The sequence below is a fragment of the Podarcis filfolensis genome (genome assembly GCF_964270895.1).
Source record: "Podarcis filfolensis genome assembly, chromosome: 7".
Lineage (NCBI taxonomy): Eukaryota > Metazoa > Chordata > Lepidosauria > Squamata > Lacertidae > Podarcis > Podarcis filfolensis.
In genome coordinates this window covers 5197018-5218034 of record NC_139603.1, presented here as the reverse complement: position 1 = coordinate 5218034, position 21017 = coordinate 5197018, and the positions used below count along the sequence as shown (strand labels likewise).

The following is a 21017-nucleotide window of genomic DNA, read 5'->3' as shown; positions in this document are numbered from 1 at the left end:
AACTGACCACCTTAACACAAAGGCTGCCTGACATTGCCATTGCATCTGTGACCTCTATCCCTGGAGACTGTTACAGAATCACAGGGTGCTACACGACATAGTTATAGAACAGTATTTCATGCCTCACCTCGTTTGGCTCTTGGGAAAGGCTGCAGGCCAGAAGTGTGCCTGTGCTGTTGATATCCTGCTGAGTGACTGGTGTAGCTATCCTGAAATTCCTCCCTTCCGAAAAGTGGGTCTGGCCAGGCCTTAGGAGGGTAAAAGGAGAAACAACATCTCCCCCAATGAAGGCTGTAGGGAATTCCATTTTTTCCTCCTGCCTCAAGCGTACTGAGAACGTGTCAAAGTGTCCTCCCACAGGAATAGAGTTCCTACCCTTCAGGTCGCTGGTCCAACCCACATCTGAGTGTCTTCCTTTCAATCTGTTAAGACACTTCATAGCTAAAAACACAAAGGCCAGAGCAGAAAGTCCTGAGATGGTGATCAGAGCAATAATGAGTTGCAAGGTCAGGTGAGATAGCCCTTCTTGTTCCATGCTGGAATCTCTGAGGTCTGCTGTGCCCAACTCATGCTCATGCTCTAGATGAAGAATCAGAGTGGCTGTGGCAGACAGAGGTGGCTTCCCATTGTCCAAGATCTCAACAACCAACTCTTGGGAAGGGGCGTCTTGTTCCAGGAGGGCTCGGACGGTTCGGATCTCTCCTGTGAACGCTGAGACTTGGAAAAGGCTTGGGTCTGTGGCTTGCTGCAGCTTATAAGAAACCCATGCATTCTGCCCAGAGTCTGCATCCACAGCTGTGACTTTGGTTACCAGGTAACCTCCTTGTGCAGAAAAAGGGACTGGCTGCTGGGCTAGGACCCCCTTCTTGGTTACAGGGTATACAACGAGAGGAGCATTATCATTCTGGTCTATGATGAAGATGGAGACAGTCACGTTGGCACAGAGTGGAGGAGAACCATTATCCTTAGCTTGAATCTGGAAAACCAGTTGCTGGGTTTGCTCATAGTCAAATGAGCAGCCACTGTAGATAGTACCGTTCTCCATAACATAGACATAGGAGGAAATGGGCATTCCATTTATGATATGCTCCACTAACGAATAAGACAGGTGTGAGTTCTGCCCCAGATCAGGGTCAAAGGCAGATATAGAAATGATTGGCAGCCCCAGAGCATTGTTCTCAGTTACGAGGGTCTCATATGCAGGCTGTGAGAAGTGGGGTGGGTTATCGTTCAGGTCAGATATATTTACAAGGAAGTTTCTTTGACTGGAGAGAGGTGGAGAACCAGAATCCGTAGCTGTGATCATAACTTTGTACTGTGAGATTTCCTCCCGATCTAGGGGGCCACTGGTGATCAAAGAGTAGTGGTTCTTAAAGGAAGGTACAATCTGGAAGGGGACATCTGCAGGGAGATGAAGCTGTACTTCTCCATTTCCCCCAGAATCTGCATCACTGACTCTGAGGAGCCCTGCTGTGGTACCTGGGGGAGCATCTTCTGGTATGGTGGTGGTGAGGGAAGTGAACCTAATGATAGGCTCATTGTCATTCACATCCACTACCTCCACTAAGATGTTGCAGTGTGCATCCATGGAAGGTGACCCTTGGTCTTTGGCCCTCACATCAATTTCATATAACGTGTCATCTTCATAATCCACACTTCCCAGGACTCTTATCTCCCCAGTCTCCTCATTAAGGCTGAACATTTTCCGGATTTTCTGTGGAGTGTGGCTGCTGAAGGAGTAGGAAACTTTCCCATTTGCCCCCTCATCATTGTCTGTAGCTTGTAAATGTATCACAAGGGCCCCCACTGGGGCATTTTCTAGAAGGCTAACTTTGTACACCGACTGGTTAAAGACAGGTGGATTGTCATTGGCGTCTATGACTGACACAAGAATCTTTGCTGTCCCGGATTTAGCAGGAACTCCTCCATCCAGGGCTGTAAGCACCAGGGGGTAGTGCTGCTGCTGTTCTCTATCTAACGCCTTCTCTAACACCAGCTCAGGTTTGCTGCCGCCTTTATGTGACTTAACACTGAGGCTGAATTGTCCACGTGGACTCAGCTGGTAGGTGCTGACTGCATTCATGCCAATGTCCAAATCTTCAGCACTTTCCAGGGGGAAGCGGGCTCCTGGCATTGCAGACTCTGCTATCTCCAAATGGGTGAGACTGGTAAGAAAAACTGGGTCGTTGTCATTCACATCCAAGAGCTCAACTTCCACACGATGGGAGGCTGTTGGGTTTGCAAGTAGGAGCTCCAGATAGAGCAGGCAGTGTAAGCTGGGCCCACAAAGCTGCTCTCGGTCCAGCCGTTCTTTCACGACCAAGACACCATTTGGCACCTTGGCTTCGAAGTACTTTTCAGCAGAGCCAGCCATGATCTGCAGCTGTCGGGAGACCACCCGGGCAGCATCTAGACCCAAGTCTTTAGCCACATCCCCAACAAAGGCCCCAGGAGCTAACTCCTCAGGAATCGAATAACGGAGCTGGGTCATCTCTCCAGCACTCTGGAGAGAGACAGAAACCAAAAGCAAAGCTCTTACTTGCCATGGCAGGAGTAGTCTTTCTTCCAGAGACAGCATAATGTCGCCAAAATTTCGTCTTCCTTTGCTGGACCTCTGTCCTCTCTGATTCCAGCACAGCCAAGGAAACACAGAATCCCGAGTTAGATCGCGCAAGGGATGAGAAAGCGGCGCACCATCTGCATCTTTTCTCTGTTTTTCTTCCACAGAAAACAGCGGCGGTGCCTAGTCCGTATCGGAATCAAGAGGGGAGGAGCTTTGTTGTCCATCAAAGCAGATACAGGGCTCCTGGAATCAAGGAAGCGCCTGGCTGTTTGCAATGGACCACCCATTCTCCCCCTCCCCAGCTCCAGCAGTGGGGTGGGGGAGGTCTTAAAGCGCCAGTGCAAATGTTGAAGAAGAGCTGGGAGCCCATTTGCCAGCTGTCAGTGACTGGATTTCCCAAGATAATTATATGAACAATAAATCCTATGTCATTACAAGCTTTTGAATTCATTAATGAATGTCACAAGCATTTAAATTCAATAATGAACACTCTTTGTTTGGAATGGTTGGGGTTATAAGCTAAACCAGCAAACTGCATATTTTGCAGATTTTTTAAAAAACAGAATGCAACAAACACCAGTGGCTGCACAATTAAGTGATATACTGCCATTTGCTGGATATAAGATCACATTAAAAGACCCATTGATTGTTTGCCTGAATTTCCTTTAAATGAATGGCATTCAATAACCGATGCAGGAGAGCTCTTCAAAGCTCACTCCCACTATGGCCTTTGTTCTCCAAATGGAGTATACTAAGAGTCTCTCCATATTTCCTTTCCTGAATTTCAGGAGTTTTGCAGCCAGTGCACAAAACAGAATAAACCATGACATCACAAAGGAAATTTTTAAGCCTCTGGAGTCAAAGGTTAGGAGGAGCAAGGTTAAAAAGAGTTTTATGAGCAAGAACCTGGTCCCTGATGTTCCCAACAAACAGCTTCCATAGTGGAGACAACTAAGATAATAGTTAGGGAAGGGGTCAGGTCAAGGAGATTCATGGACTTCCTGGAAAAGATGAAAGAAATCTGTGAAAAGAAGTATTTTCTCTGCCCTAAAGGTAGACAATGCCTTCTGAATGTTGTCATGGTAGGCTTCAGTGAAGAGGTAGATGAGGCACACTGCTGTTGAAAAAGTGGTGTCCTCTGTCTTATGTGCATTAGAAGCACCTGGATTTGCTCCTAGTGGCATCATGTGTGGATGAGAAGCTGGGCACCTCCCGTGTGTGAGATTTCATGGTAGAAATGAAACAGACATTACGGTGCTGGTTCTTCTCCAGGAGGACTGTGCAGATAATATAGGGCAATGATCACAGGTTGTTCGTATTGCATTTGTTATTCTGTTAGCTAGATTGGTCTTCACTGTCCAGAGGAGTATTTGTGACTAAAACCTGGTTTTGAAACACGGCCCATGGCTTTAAACGCAGGCATCTGGGAATACTGGCAATCACTGCTGCTCCACTGCCTCTGGAGTGAGCTGCTTGCTATGTGCAGAGACATGCTCTCTGGCATGGACAAAGTTTGTTTTGACCAAGGTACAATCTTTTGGGTATTTGGGGACATAAAAAATGTGCACCATCATATGTTCCATGGCAAAGACGTCCACCTCATTTTAACATTAAACTTATAGCTTCTATTTTATAGCAAGCCTCCTTTTCACCACAGCTGTGACTTCCCAATAGTCACATAATGCTGCATTGGGCGGAGTCCCCTTATATACGGAATTGCCATACTAAGTAAGGTGTTGCTCCAATATAGAGCCTTCAGGACCAAGCAATGCTCAACTTCCTTAATTCCCGGTCAGTGTTTTTCAAAGTAGCAAGTTCAGATCTCTTCACATCAACAGACAAGAAAGTCTTAACAAGTAAGTGATGATGGAACTGCTGCTTGTTCTACTAACCAAGGAATGTTAATTTCTCTGATTCTAAATATCTCTCTGTGTCACAGGCCCTGGAGAGGATAGGAATCGTCAACACCTGCATTTCCTACTTCTGCCTGATACATTTCCATGGATCTTTTTACATCCATTTTGACTCCATGAAGGAGCTTGACTCACATGTACACAGGGACTCACAGTTTACAGGTTCCTTTCAAAGCAGTAAAAATCTATTTCCACAGTTATCATCTCACTAATCAACTATTATATAGCAGTCGTTTGGGGATGCAATTTCCCGCTCTTTGCTATGATTTCTATGTAACCTAAACTCACTCTTCTAGTCCACTTGGACTAGTGATGGTCAGGGATTGGCACAGTGCCTGGGCAGAGAGCGCAGAACAATTAGCAGCATCCACAAAACTCCTGCAGCGTGGAAGCACCTTGAGATTCTGGACTCAGGCTACATCAAGAGCAATTTTCTTCAGCTCAAGAGTTTGTATTTGTATATTACAATACACAAAATCACGATATCAAATACATTCCTTGACTTACTGATTCTGCCTTTTCTAATGCCTGAGGATACACATTAAAAAAACTTAAGGATACTATTCTTTATAATGAATGTTCTTATCTTGATAATACCAATGTCTTTATACACTCTTGCTTCTCTTGAATTCACCTGCACATAACTTTCAACTTTGCAATCCTATTTATTTTCAGAATCCATTTAGTCGCAAATAGCACGCATACTGTACAGATATTTCTAACTAGTTATACACAGTCTTGGTTCACAGAGCTACGAACGCTGCATAGCAAGCTAAGTGGCTTTGAAAGATGCAAAGCCACTTGGCTTGGTTTAACTAACACACATGAATTATACTACAGGACACTGTGCTAAACTTCACAGGAAACAGTATTTGATGAGAAGCATTCAAATCAGTTCCTAATGCACACTTGTGCCATTTAACTTAATGGAATGGAAAAGAAATTCTGTATTCTAAACCCTTGTCTTTAATGAAATCACAATAAATATTTGGTGCAAAGGAAAACATTTCAACAATAGAAATGGGAGACCTTGTAATTAGGATTTGAGAAGAGTGGGGAGACTGATATCTCACTTCAAAATCTGAAATGTGATTGCGTTTGATTGCTTTAGACTTTTTGGACAGTCAATGACTATTTTCTAGGTTCAAGATTGTAGACAAGCAAGCAAGAGGGAAATTTTAAATGTTGGAGGTCAACATACAGTAAGTTTCATTACATTCTCCCATCCCCCTACACTAAACTCATTTGTGAAAGGCACCATAAGATCTTGAGTGGGGTCTCTGGGCAGGGATTGTGTATGTTTATTGCTGTCAAATCTCATCCAGTGGCAGATGGCTAGACAGCATGATGTTGGCCAGCTCTTTCCACTCTTTGTCTTCCATTATCTTTACAGAAAAACAAATATGGTAACTTTCTTGCATTGCTCTAGATTAGATGTATTTAATCATAAAGTTTCTGATCTTGGATTCTCCTGTGTTGCTTTGCCTGCATATATGCTCATCTTAATTTTCAAAGTGAGATTTCTTCTTTCCAATCTCAACTTCCTATAATTCGGGGATACTTGTTACAAACTAGAAGACCAGTGTGTTTGGCAGTAAACCCCACAGCATATGAAGCTGTCGCTTGCATTTATTTCAGTGCACAAAGCGCGGCAGGTCCTGGCCCCTTGCAACATATTTTCAAGCACATATGATTTTAATAAGTACAGCCTCCTCAACTGAAAATGTAATGGACACACTAAATGTTCACATTGTTTCAGTAATATGTGAAGGAGCCCTGATTATATTTGGTGAGAGTCTGCCCTGGTTTTGCATATTTTAGAGCCAGATGGCCTACTAATGAAAAGCCTCTGTGCATCATTCTAACTTTTGTTAAAAACACTAAAGAAACTAATGGTTCTGCCTGTACAGATTAAGTGTGGGATCTGGTGCAGCTTTAAGAGTACATCAGCTTAGGGTCATCATATTGTGCTGGAATTGCTAATGCCTATTGACAGGACACACACGGACACACAAACACACCTCTCTTCCGCTGTCTCTTTTGCCCGCCCTATTTTTCTGATCATAGTCATTTTCTTAACAATCTTCCAGACTATGTAATTTTGGGTAGGAAAACGTAGCTAAAACAATTTCCAAGGATCTCAGGGTTCACATGTCAACCATTTCAAGCAAAGCAACATGTATGGCAGTTACGAAAGCCTAATTATGAATTGATAACAGCAATGCAACCCTTTTGGCATCAGAATAGTAATAATAAACAATAATAATTTAAATCTCAACAACAAATTAAAAGTACAGATGAAATCACTAATCAATTATCGATGAATCATCATCATCATCATCATTATTACATTTATAAGGCTGCCCTATAGCAGTTTTCTGGGTGGCTCACAAACCAAACCAAGCAGAATACAGCATATTAAAAACCTATGATGAATTAATTAAAAGTTGATGCACAATTTACAACTCAAGGTATAAAATAAAAGCAAGCTACATACAAAATATCAATTACTGTTGTGAATGTGTATATATATTTCCCACACAGCCGAAAGGTTAGGTACCACATTGCTCTAAAACATGTTCGGATATCAGATGCCAAACACTAAATGTCAAATTAACCAGCTACAAAGTCTCAAAACCAGTTCACTGAAATGATGGCCCTGAAAGCTATTCACAAACTATCAGGGGTGAGAACTGGCCTGGAGCCAGACGCTTTCTGGCAACCTCTCCTTTACTCTTGCAATCTCTGGGCTTCCTGGTCCTTCTTCCAGCACCCTCTCCACATAAAGCCACAGTTTATCACTGTACCCTAAAACAACTTCCTGCCTATAGCATCTAATTGTGTAGCAGAATGCACCCTGAGCATGTATCTACACTGCAGATTCAAACTGGTGCAGCAATCATTCCCAAGGAATTATAGGAATTGTGCTTCTGGCTCAGTTCTCAATGAGGTTGTACACCTGAGTCTGGGCTGTACCACTTCAGACTGCAGGTGGGACTCAAGATGGCTGTATGCTCCTCCATGCCAGCCACCCCACAGTTAGGATCCATCTTCCTGACATCTAGCTTTGACAGAGCTCTGAATTCTTTGTATGCAGGAACATTCAAAGATGTGGGTTTCATCTGCAATCTGAAATGGTACAGCCTAGAAACAGATTAACCATCTTGGTGAGAACTGGGCCACTGTGAGGAAATCTTACAAACAAGACACACAACGTGCTCTCTTCAGAGTGAAAATGTTCATGAATATTTCAAAGGAAACTAGCATGTACATACAATCCCAGCAATTAACATATTCACTGCCAGCCTTCTGCTGTTACACAATAACAAGATAAAATGAGTGTCACACGAGTGCTACCTAATGTTATCAGTGATCAGAATATGAGAGGAGCCTGGGAAGGAAGGGAATTTGATGCCTCCTGGGCAGTTTGCCTATGCCTGGTATTTTAGGGGGGAAGACTGTTGGACAGAATGGGGATGGGGTGCAAGACAACAACATTTAAGTCAAGCTGAAAGCAGCCTGCCACTTGTGATCCCCAAAAGAAAGCTGAAGCCTGAAACTTTACGTAAAACCTTGGGACTCAGAAACCCTAAAGCACAATAGCTTTGTGCAGCTGGTGGAAGAGTCAGGAAAAAGCTTACCTATGTAGGTGTTGACCGGTGTGCTTTGTAGGCATTGTGAGAAAGAACCTGGCTATTGTTGTTGTTATTACTCCTCCTTCTCCTCGCTACACAGTAGCTTTTCTGGATTGCAGGCAAAATCTCTAGTTAATATTCACTTTCATACAATAACATATTGCATTATCTTTTCACTTATTGACTTTTGATATGAACTCTATGATGGGGCTGCCTATGTTTTCCTGGACATTCAACAGGGAACACATTATCTTAGTATCGTAGCACCTCTGCTATCTCCCACCTGATCAGGGACAACATGGAGGGGGGAGCTCAGCCCCTCCAGTTAAGCAGGGGGCTGGGCCCCCTCAATATTCTGCGGCCTGCAAGCTATCTGAAGGCAGTCCTGTATAGGGAAGGGAGGTTTTTGTGTTTTTATATATGTTGGAAGCTGCCCAGAGTGGCTGGGGCAACTCAGTAAGATGTGTGGATATAAATAGTAAAATTATCATTATGGAATGGGACGTCCCTATTTTCATTGGAGAAATGTTGGTATGACAGAATGCCCAAGCCTCTTTGCAAACTTTCCAGATTTTGCACTTGCTATAGGGTGGGGTATTCTTTAACGTCTACCCACACTTATTGTGTAATAATATTTACAGAAAATAACTTATAGTGAGTATCTGATCTTGGACCAACTGACCACAGGAAAGATGCATCCTGTTGTGTAGAAAGAACAGATTGGCTAAATAACAGAAATTCCAAGGACTAGAAAATGAAACAAGCAGGGCAGAAAAGTGCACTGGATGGAAGAGGGAAATGGCAGCTCTTTAAGACACCAGTTATTCCATAGCTTGGTGTCCAAACAACTTACTCATCAACCACAGCTCTGACGTCACTCATTTGCTAAAAACACTGAAAGGTGGGGATAGCTGGGCTGGCTCAGTCACTTAGAGGGGTACTCACACATTTTGCTTGATAACTTCATTTCTAGAAGGGCTAGGCTCTTACATTTTTTCAGTGAAAGCTCAAAGTCTGGGTCCTCTGTCAAGCATAGGCCCCAGCACAATACCCGCAACCCCCTTGATTTCTTAAAATAAAAAGCATAGGGCCCTTCATTGGGAACAGAAGCACCAAACCAGGTGGCAACAGCCTTCTCCAATGGTCTCAGGGCCTCTGGGCCTCACTTCAACATAGTGGTGCTATATTGGGGCCCAGAAGCACTGAGGGGAAATGAAAACAGCATTTCTCAGCATCAGGGCAAGGGAGCACCATCTCTCCTCACCACCCCCATGCTGCTGCCCATCCTTGCCTCCACCTGCTGCGGCCTCCAGGTAAACTAATTTGGGGGTGCACACCTGGTGGCTGGTCCTGTGTGTAGGCCTCCTTCTGAAAGGCATCCATGCTCAGGCTCTTTCCCAGAAGTCTCTTTTGTATAGAAGAGCATCTTCCCTGGAAGGCTGCTGCCATTGCTTCCATAGAAAGTGCCATTTCCCCCTACCAAATTAGTCTGAATGAGAAGCCACCAGAGCCCTGTTCTAATGTCTCTTCTTCTGCTACTCCTACTCCTACTCCTACTCATGTTTGGCTACATAGAGAATAGGTTCAATTCCACCATACACATAAGGAAAAGGAATAAGTCTTACATTTCCACCCCATCATAGATGAATATCAAACAGACATACATCAGAGGCTAGGCCCCCAAGGAAATGTTGAAGGTGATCTCCCTTTAGCGTCTTGAAGAAGCACCCAAGCCAAAAGGCCTCCCAATACATACCCAACCCATTATTTACACAGCATTACTGTTTCCTTGCGTATGATTTTTCGTAAAACATAAACTTACTGGGAGCTATCATTCTTCAGAGGCAATGACTATGCAACCCAACAACAGCTGACCACATTGATCTGACCCAGAGCAGAAAGAACAAACCACCCAACTCCATGTAATGTAGGAAGCAGTGGCGTAGCGTGGGGGGTGCAGGGGGGGGCCGGCCGCACCGGGCGCAACATCTGGAGTTAGGGCAAATCCATGGGTTAGGGGCGCAAATCCACGGGTTAGGGGGCGCAAATTACTTGCCTTGCCCCGGGTGCTGACAACCCACGCTACGCCACTGGTAGGAAGGAAACAACACATGCACAGGAGTTAAACAGGCGGGGCTCTTAATCATGCTATTAAATGACACAGCACTAGATGGAGACAGAAAACAGGAAAAAGAATGTGTTCTACAGGAACTACCCTGTTTCCGGCTAGAAAGACATTGGGTGGTCTGCCTTTAAGTCAACTTAAGCTCAGAGCTGAGATTTCCCAACTTTGCTGGAGAAGGACAACAAGCATACATTACCTCAGAGGACACCAGAAGCCTCTTATTTGTGCTTATTAGCTGGTTATATATTGCAGGGTCACATCTTGTGATAGTGCTCTGGCGGCTCCCCATAGGGCTGGGAGCAAAGGGCATTTTGTACAGAAGTTCACTCTGGCGAGAGTCCGTGGTGAGGACCTGCTGGTAGAAGTTTGGAGGAGTAAATCCACTCCGCACAGTGTCTATGTGGTTGAAAGGCCCCGGGGTTCTATAAAGGGAGCTTCTGGAGGCTTTGAATATATCCTTGGATTGCCTCCACTTGTAAAATTTATAAATCCCCACCCCAACCACGGTGACAAAGAAGGCCACTGAGATCAAGATGACAGCAATGATTAAATAGAAAGTCAAGTGCTTCTTTGTTTGGGGTGTAGTGGACACAGCAGTCAAGTCTGTCAGTGTCTCCCTAGATGTCTCTGCTACATCTACAGCAAGGGTCACTGTGGAGGACAAGGCAGGCTCCCCATTGTCTTTTATTAAGATGAGCAATGTTTGCTTGCGAGAATCTTCCTCTTGCAGAGAACGAGCTGTGCTTATCTCCCCAGAATGCAGCCCCACAGTGAACAGCCCTGGGTCAGTGACCTGAAGGAAGGAATACGAGAGCCAGGCATTGTAACCAGAATCTGCATCCCAGGCCACAATTTTTGTGACCATGTAACCAGGGCTGACTGTGGGTGAGATGACTTCTGAGAGCGAAGAACTGTTGTTTGAGTTTGGGTATAAGAGCCTGGGTGCATTGTCATTCTGATCTGTGACAAAAACATTGACAGTGATGTTAGTGGCAAGAGGTGGGAGGCCGGCATCACGAACCTGCACCACTAGCCTGAACTCCATGGTGCCCTCATGGTCCAAGGGGACTAGGACATATATACTGCCATTTTCCCGGTTAATAGAAAAATACCTGCCCGCCAAGTCTCCTGAGGACATGGGACTATCCAGGATGGAGTAGGAAAGGTGGGAATTCCGGTTCAGATCCGGGTCAGAGGCACTGATGTTAAAGATCAGGGTCCCTGGAAGGTTGTTTTCCTCCACGTACACATCATAGGAGGATTGTGGAAATTTAGGAGGGTTGTCATTTACATCAGATACTTTAACCAGTATTTGCTTTTCTGCCATGAGTGAGGGTGTGCCTGCATCCTGAGCTGTGATGGTGATGTTGTACTCAGAGACAAGTTCCCTGTCCAAGGGTCCTTTGGTCTGTAAGGTATAATAGTTTTTAAGGGAAGAGCTGAGGGCAAAAGGGATCCCAGAAGGTATAAAGCAATTTACTAGGCCATTATCACCAGAGTCCTGATCCGTGACACTCAGCAACGCAATCACAGTCCCTGGAGCCGCGTCTTCTGGTACTGGGCTGTACACCGACGTCACTGTTATTTCTGGGGTGTTGTCGTTCACATCCACAATCTCTACCAGCACTTTGCAATGAGCGACACCAGGATTTGAACCCTTATCTTTTGCCTGGATATAAATCTCATAAAATTTGGCTTCTTCAAAATCCAGCAACCCCTTGAGCCTCAGTTCTCCAGTGGCAGAGTCTAGGGCAAAGAGCTGTCGGACTCTGGCAGGGGTGTGACTGCTGAAAGAGTACACAATCTCCCCATTGGGGCCTTCATCCAGGTCGAAAGCTCTGGTTTGGACAACAAGGGTGTTCAAGGGTGTGTCTTCTTTCACGCTGGCTCTGTAGATGGACTGGTTGAAGACAGGGGCGTTGTCATTTGCATCCAGGACGTCAACCAGCACCTGCAAGCTGGCCGATCGGGGTGGGGTCCCTCCATCCATCGCCGTGAGAACCAGCTGCACTTCCCGCTGCTGCTCCCGGTCCAGCTCTTTCTCCAGCACCAGCTCCGCATACTTCGTCCCGTCGCCTCGCGTCTGCACGTCCAGCACGAAGTGCGGGTTGGCGCTGAGCTGGTAGGTCTGCAGAGAGTTGCTTCCCACGTCGGGGTCCTGCGCGCTCTCCAAGGGGAAACGCGCTCCGGGGGTCACCGACTCGCTGATCTCCAGCTTCATCTGCTTGCTCTGGAAAGCCGGGTCGTTGTCGTTGACGTCCTGGATCTCCACGGTCACGCCGTACAGCACCAGCGGGTTCTCGGCTACCACCTCCAGGCTCAGCGCGCACGGCGAGAGGGCCCCGCAAAGTTCCTCGCGGTCGATGCGCTCGCTCACCAGCAACTTCCCGCTGCCCAGGTCCACCTCGAAGTACTTTCGTCCGCCGCCCGACACCACGCGGAGGTTCCTCGCGGGCAGCTGGGCGAGATCCAGGCCCAGGTCGCCCACCACGTTGCCCACCGAAGAGCCCCTGGGCATCTCCTCGGGGATGGCGTAGCGCGTGGCGGCGAGCGCCCGCTCCGAGACGCCCAGCCACAGCCAGAAGCCCACGACGGGCAGCCATCGCGCTCTCGGCCGGCTCCTTCCCGCGGCGCCTCTCATCTCCCGGCCTCGCAAAGTTTCTTTCTTTTTGCGGGAGCGGCGGGGAGGTCCCTCTAAAAGTTTTCAGCCGTCCCTTCCATGCGGCCGCGACCCTGCCCGGTCCAGGCTCGCCTCGCGCGGACTTTGCGGGTCGGGCATTGCTCGGCGGCGCGGCGCTCCGGCGGCGGGACTGCGCTCCGTCTGTTGCTGGCGCTCAACTCGCGGCGGCGGCGGCGGCGGCGTCCCACTTCGCGCTGCTTCGCCGCCAGCATCGCCGGGTCAACAGCGGCGCGCAGAGTCGCGACCATTAACTGCAGGAGAGGCCGCTCCCGCTCCGCCTCCCCGGCTCGCCGCCGGGACTCCGAGGCACGAAGCGCACGGCTCCATCCCAGCTGGGCCGGCGGGGGCCGGTGGACTTCTTTTTTCGGGGGGGGGGCGGGGGTGTTCCTCGGTGAAAGGCTTGTGGAGGCTGCCCCCTAGGCTGCACAGCCCTCCCTGCTCTGCAGCCGCGAGAAGGAGCGAAGGGAAGCGCGGACCAAGGAGGCAGCAAGGGCTCATTGTTCTCGCTGGGGAGCGTGGAGGAAGGGCTGGACCCCGGACGCTTCCCAGGGATCGGGAGAGAGATGCCTGCCTGCCTCCGGTGCCTCCGACTCTGGCTCCCTCGCTTACGCTCTCCCGGCGTGGCGGCCCTGTGGGGCAGCCCAGTGCTCCCCATGCACCACACTGCTCAGGGAGAACCCACAAGCCCCCCAAGGCTCTCCCTCTGCTCCCCAGTCTGCTGCCCAAAGGGAAAGGGGTGAGCAGGAAGATAGCAGGTTATTGTATTATGATTTTGTTACAGGACTTTCTATACGAACCTTCATCGGAACCCCCCAGGATAGTTTGTGTGTGCGTGTGCATGCAGACAATATACAGCAGAACAGTAATAAAACCCAACGATCTTATGCAAGCAAGCAAAGAATCCACAGGGCTAAAATCAGCTCTAAAAGGGCTGGGGAAAAGTAAAAGTCTACCTGGTGCTGGAAGGATGACAAAATAGGTACCAAGTGGACCCCTCTACAGATAGCATTTCACAGCTGAGGCACCACCACTGAGAAGACCCTTTCTTTGGGGAGCAGCTGCCTTGTCTCAGTTTGTATGGCTGCCCCCAGAAGTCGTTCTGTTGAAGTTCTGAATGTTTAGGCCAACACATAAAATATCCTGGGTCCTAAGCTGGAAAAGGCTTTAAAAGTCAAAGCCAGCACTTGGGCTCAGAAATTGGGAGCCAATGCAGCTGGCATATAGCACCACTGTTACACTATCCTAATAAGCCTACCTCAGTTGGTGATCCAGCAGCTGCATTCTGAACTAGCAGCAATTTCCAAGCCATATTTCAGAGGCAACCCCACAGAGAGTGTATCACAGTAGTCAAACCTGGTACAGCATAATCAATCAGTGGCGTAGCGTGGGTTGTCAGCACCCGGGGCAAGGCAAGTAATTTGCGCCCCCTAACCCGTGGATTTGCGCCCCCTAACCTGTGTATTTGCCCTAACCCCCAGATGTTGCGCCCGGTGCGGCTGGCCCCCCCTGCACCCCCCACGCTACGCCACTGTAATCAATCACAAGACACGACATACACACACCATTTCAATGGCAATGCCTATGAACTTTGGGGGGCCCCAGTCCCCTCAAATATTTTAGGGGAGCCTAAGGGACCTCAGTCCCTAGGAGTTGGCTCCTATGAACCTGGATGTTATCAGAGTTCAGATCATTGATGCTAAGCTAAACTTACAATTGCTGCTTGCTCTCAGCTCCCTGCTACACTGGCCAGAGACAGAAGGTGAGGGGACCTGGGGAAGTAGTGTCTGCTCCTCTCACTTGCCTTTGCTCTCACCATAGGCGGTGGGGTTTGCCTCCACAGGGAGAGCACAGGCAAAGTGCAGAAGCAACCATTACCCTGCACCAAAGCTTGCTTAGCTCTCTCTCTCTCTTAGGAGTATGGCAAGAAGGTTTAGGCCAGTGATCATCACAAGGAGAAGCCACTGCTGCTTCAGTTTGCTCACCTGCAAACCCCACCCTAGAAGAGAATGAGTGGGAGCCAGGGCATGAGACAGTCTAAAGAAGTCACCTCAGGTGGTGGAATCCCTGCAGAGACGCCCTCCGCCCCCCCCCCCCCCGTTGCCACCAGAGTAGTGAGGAGAAGTGGCGGCAGTGTCTTCCAAGTTCCAGTGAGGTATCGCAAGAGCCCACAGAGGCCTCCGGAGGCCTTCTCATGGGGCTCTCACTAGAGCAGTGCCAGATTAGGGCAGTGCAAGCAGTTCTCTTGTACAGGGCTCTGAGCCAAGGGGGTGCAAAATAATAATAATAATAATAATAATAATAATAATAATAATAATAATACTACATTTATTTATATGGGTTCCTACTAAGAAGATCAGTAAAAAATACAAAAAGGAATTATTGTGAAGATAATAATTTTTTTCCCTTGGGGGTGGGGTGGAGAGACACCCCCCAAATTTTGTACTTGCTCAGGGCACCATATTATCAAAGTCCGCCCCTGGCTGGAACCCAGAAGCCACATCTACACAACCCCATAAGTGAGCCTTGGGTGGGGGCAGCAGGTGGCACATATGTAGGGGCAAAATGAGATGGGCCACCTCTGGTGGGGGCCTGTACTTGCTTGCTTACCCTTCCTCTTGATCTAGATGGCACAATGGGGAGGATTGGCTCCAATCTCCAGCATTGCACCATCCCACAGAATGCAGGGGAGTTAATGAGAGGAAGAGGAGGCTGCTTCTGATATGAGCAACCACTTCCACATTTCTGCTCTGAGTCTGGACACTATGAAGACTGGGGCAGCCAAGCTGCACCAGCTAGAGACTGCAAGTAGTCACAGAGCCGTCCTTCTCAGATAAGGGGGATTAGAACAGCCAAGTCTCAGGATGCTTCCTTTTCTTCAGTTGTGACTATGGGACAGGAATAGTAGTTATTCCAGATGAATGAACCTGAAGCAAAAAGGACACAAACTTGGTGTTATGTGATGCAAGCCATTAAACAGTATTGGGAGGTATACTGATGTATAACGTTTACCAACAGTTTCTAGGATGGAGCAGTGCTTAAGCCGAGCCCTTCCCTTCTTCAGCTGCAGCTAAATCATAGATTTACCCTCCAAGGGGTTGAGCAACAGTCTTGAAGCATTGCTCTTGCCCCTGCTTGCTCCTACCTGCTCACTCCTGCATCCCTACCCACCCTGTTCAACTGGCCAGCGCTCAAGGCAACTGATCACCTACCTATCCTGCTTCCCTGCCAATGGGAGTTCTTAGCAGCTGGTATTGGAAACATTATACACATCCCATTTATGATCACAGGTAGATGTTTCCATTATGCAACAATAGAGTGCCTATCAGTTAAATAATTGCTGGAATATGTAAAACTGGTTGATAGTGTATCAGACCATTAGCCCATCATTGACTACTCCAACAGGCAGCAAGTCAAAGACCTTGGGAGAACATCTTTCATAGAATCATAGAATCAAAGAATTGTAGAGCTGGAAGGGACCCAAATGGTCATCTAGTCCAACCCCCTGCAAAGCAGGAGCCACAATAACCTCTTTAGCTGGCAGTGGGAGGAATAAGAATTGAGGACCTTCTATATAAAAAGCACCAAAGATCCCATATTTCTTCCTATCCACCAGCAGGAAAACCAGGAAAGTTGTACTTTGATCAGATGAAATGTCTATTCAGGGATGCTTTTTTATTGACTCAAAGAAAGCAAGTTTGTACTTGCTTAATGCGATACTCTTTCAAATCCCACTTTAACAGAATTTCCCACCAAAGGCCTAGCTTCTAAAGAACAAAATTAAATGGCCAGAAAATGGCATGGGCGTTAACGCCAATGCTAAATACAGGAATGGAGAAGCTTCTTCATAAACATTAATAGCGCAGAAAATGGAGCTGAAAGACAGATTATCTGAAGTGCAGCAATTTCATAAGGCACATCGAAGGATGGACAGTTCAAAGATTTAAAGTCTGAAAATCAACTGAGGCTGCACCATGTTAATGGTGTAAAAGAGCGTGTGTCTGTGGGCATTCCACACCACACTGGACAGTACCAGAATGACTGTTATTTTCACATCTTCTCTCTTTTTAAACATTCTCTCACTCTCTTCTTCTGCTTTAAACAACAAACAAAAAACTGTCCACCTTCTGACCCAAATAAGAACCCCCAAGGTGGCATACACTTACAATGATGAAATGTACACCCAGCATAATACAACAGAGAGAGCACAGAAAGCACGTGAAAAGAACAGAATGGTGCAGCAGGGGGTAAATATTCAGCACAGAGGAAATGTTAATGCTAACAGCTCGGCTATCCAAGTTCCATGACAAGGCAAAAATGTTACTTTCCCCCTACAAGGCCACTAGATAAGACTTTTTGCAGCGGATGTGCTTCTATGTATCCCAGCCTGTTGATTCTGAATTGAAGGCCAACAACAATTAGCAAGCAATAGTGATAGCATATGACTAGCCAACCTGAGCATTCAATGGGAGATCTGTGATTGGATCTCCCCATACACTTTGCTTTTCCTAATTTGGATCAGTGCCACAGAATGGGACCAAGACCTAAAAATCTTTATTGTGGCCTTATGGCGCTACTCAAACTTGCCTTCCTGGAACTGCTGTATTATGACAGCATGCTTTCCCCCTCTTTGGTTACTGGCAGCTTGGCTACTGGCCCTGATCCAAATGTCCCCACCCCACCCCCGCTGACCTAGGCCAGTAAATTTATTGGTGAGAACCAGTCACACTCCTATCACACTGCGAGCAAACGCTAAGCATCTGATTCCCCTCACCACTGCAGCGAGTTCTATGCAGGCCTAGCCTTAAAGCCACAGCAGAACCATGTGGCTTGTCTCCTGAAAAGGAATGAGGCCCTTCAGTTCTGTCTCAGTTGCCCTAGGCACTGTTTGCTTGCAAGATAAATCCTAGGTCTTTTCTTTAAAGCACCACTGTGGGGCACCTATCCTATTGAACCCCTCACCAAGGAAGCCCACATGCCACCTTTTATTGGCCATTGCTCTTACTTTTGCATTGTTTTTATGACTATGCTTATTGCAGGAGCTGTGGCTTATGCTGAGGGGTTTTATTGTCTGCATTATGACAGGTTGCTGCTGCCGCTGCTGCTGTGACTTGGATTATTTATTCTATTTTTTGGTGCTGTTTTCATATTGCAAATTACTAATGTGAGAACAACAACAATTCCAACCAATGCTGCTCAAAAACCTTTGAACTGAGCCAAACTCTTCATCAGGCTACTTTTTATGTTTCTGAATGAGGCACATAGTGTTGATCTCTGACTGCAATTTATTTCAGTCTTAATTGAGAAATAGAGGATGTGTGTGTGTTTTACAGTCTTGAATGGACCTTTGCCTTGTGCAAATGTATCAGGTTGCATAGAAGGCAAAGAAGTAACGGAGGAACACCTACTGAAAATATAACAAGTTGCTAGCCGTGGAGGAAATTTATATCAGGAAAACACCACAGGCTAAAATATCTTTCCATATTCTATGGGTCATTAGACTAAAATCAGTCATGTTAAAAGGTGTGCAGCAAATATCCTTTGGAAACATATGCTTGAGGAATATTCCAAATCTGATGCAACCATGCAAATCTATTCATGATTAGCTCCTGACTTCTTACCTAGTCTCTCTGGATTGTGTGAGAGAGAGCCTCCTGGGTGACAAGCAAGCTTCTACCTATGTACAGCTTCTCCCTGATATATGCAGCTGGTAGCAGGGAGGAACGCACTATTTTCTGCACTGCAAGGGATCTTTGCCTTTGCTTTTTCCTATGGAGACACAAGTCCCACATCAGCACTCACAGATGACATTTCTTTCATAATTTAAAGTGGATTTTCATTGTCTTCTTTCTAAAAATAGTGTCAATCATATCTATTTTATTAATATTTTTTTGTGATTTATGAACAGCTTTTTGGCCACACAGAGGCAAATTTTAACAACCTCAAGATTATTTAGAAGGAAATGATAAAACCAAAATTTTGAACGAATTCTAAAGACACTGTAAAATGCAGTAGAAACAGTCTTAGAAAAATTAAGCACTTTGGATGGGAGAGGTAAGCATATGTTTAATCTCTCCGACTAAAGTCAAAATAAGGTTGTCTCTGTAGCCTTATCTGTCAGGTTTTCCTGGATTCTAGACATGCCACCCACTGTCTGTTTGAACCCTTAACTGGCCATGTTCCCCAGATTTCAATTTAAAATAAAGAAACAAGTCTCTAGTCCTCATTGAATGGGGCTCTGGCTCTGGCATGGGTGGCTTAGGTTCTGCGGTGGCAGAGAGGCTATCAGGTGATTGCCCTAAAAAAGCTCAACCACTATACAACCTTTAGAAAATATCTGAAGGCAGCCCTGCATAGGGAAGTATTTTTTTATGTTGTATGTTTTTATATATGTTGGAAGCCACCAGAGTTGCTAGGGCAACCCAGTCTACTACTACTACTACTACTACTACTACTACTAAATAGGATGTCCCTATTTTCATCAGAGATATATTGGAGGGTATGACACTAACTTCTCTCCCCCCCACATGAGACAATAGGGGGAGTGCTGTGGGAGGGGGGGTGATTTTGATTACAAAAAGAATTAGAAGGGAGAATGTTAATCACTCCTTCCTCCTAAGTCTCTTTCCTGCAATCAACTTTTAGTCCTTTGACTGCATTTCCCTAACAAAACAAGATCTTCAGACCAAACCACCACACATAGTTTGAGGCTCAGCACATGGTTAAACGTTGCCTTAAAATGATGCAGTATATATCATTAATCTCACCACTGTCCTGCCCCATCATTTTCTGCTGATGGTTGGATTGGATTTATAGTCATATACATCCCACACAAAATGCAACTCAGAGCACAGCAAAAGTCAGTCTGGTTAACGGTCCCCTCACATCCACTACCAGCCTAAAACCTGTTCATATGAAGTAGTATCATCACATCCTTTGCCCTCTTGCCTTTTGTGGGCTAAGACCATAGTTCTTAGGCCCACGATTGACAAAACCTCTCTCAACAGCTTGTATGTGAAATGCATTATAGCTAGCTTTAAGGGGTTAACAGCCAAATCCTGCATAGATTCTGCACAGGCTGTATGTAGAAAAGTACATTGAAATTTACGAAACAGGGCTGTAAGGTTGCAATCCTGTGCACATTTACTGTTGGGAGTAAAATCCGTTGAACTTGTGGGAAAGAAGGACCAAAACAGAGAACGACAATGGCATGTTCATGATTGTTTCTTGTTTACTAAATAACAAGTATAGGAAAGCCCAATCCAGACTAGGGGTGGGAGAGAGAGAAGATTCAAGCCTTTGCTCCTGTTGTGGTCCTGATCCAGATCACTGTGTCCAGTAGCTGTTTACAAATTGACCACCACGGTGTCTATTTTACCCTGACTTCCAAGTAAACATGTATAGGATTGGGCTATTACCAAACTAATGACTACAATAGTTTCAGAATTACCCTCACCTGGTGGCTTTTTCAATTTTCTAGTTTGCCTTTATCACTGACCAAGTTACCGTACTTTTCTGTCTGTAAGACGTCCCCTTGTATAAGACACCCCACCCCCCATTTTGAGAGACTAAATTTTAAGAAAATGAGGGGAGATGGCCCAAAGTTGTTCAGCCTCTCTCCCCACGCAGCTGTGGGCAAAAAACACTCCCTAGATCGTTTCCCACGAGCAGCGGCATTGGGTGAATTTGTGCTCCCTCCAGCCATCCGGTTTGCAGGAGAGCAACCTCCCTCTATGCCGCCATGTATGGGAAATGATCCAGGGAAATGATCCTGTGTGCAGCGGCATCGAGTGAATTTGCGCTCCCGTCAAAGAGCTGGCTGGCAGCATGCTGCTTCTCCCCACCACGCAGCTGTGGGCAGTAAACACCCCCCAGATTGCTCCCCGCTCGCTGCAGCATCAGGGGAAGCCGTGCTCCAGCCCACTGAATGGCTGGCGGCACACCGCCCTTCTCCCCACTGCCATGCCACTATCCATGTATTGGACGACCTCAGTTTTCTGAAGTGATTTTTGAGTCAAAAACCCTCGTCCAATACACGGAAAAACGCGGTATATTGTTTTACACCTGTGTGCATAATAATAGTTCATAATAAAAATGTTCATTT

General features: G+C 46.5%; 2 protein-coding genes across 2 annotated transcripts in view; both read right to left on the bottom strand.

The window, feature by feature from the left end:
- Positions 1–2998, bottom strand: part of LOC310767375 (protocadherin Fat 4-like) — a 39426-nt gene extending 36428 nt beyond the window's left edge. The window contains exon 1 of the mRNA XM_083624245.1: positions 128–2998. Within this exon, the coding sequence (XP_083480371.1) occupies positions 128–2578 (2451 nt within the window). The 5' untranslated portion in view covers positions 2579–2998. The remainder of the gene's footprint in view (positions 1–127) is intronic.
- A 7365-nt stretch (positions 2999–10363) lies between these two features.
- PCDHGC3 (protocadherin gamma subfamily C, 3) lies at positions 10364–12877 on the bottom strand (the record flags this gene model as incomplete). Its single annotated transcript, XM_083624244.1, has 1 exon — positions 10364–12877. One exon carries the CDS (start codon positions 12875–12877, stop codon positions 10364–10366), a length of 2514 nt encoding a protein of 837 aa, XP_083480370.1.
- Between the last annotated feature and the right edge of the window lie 8140 nt (positions 12878–21017).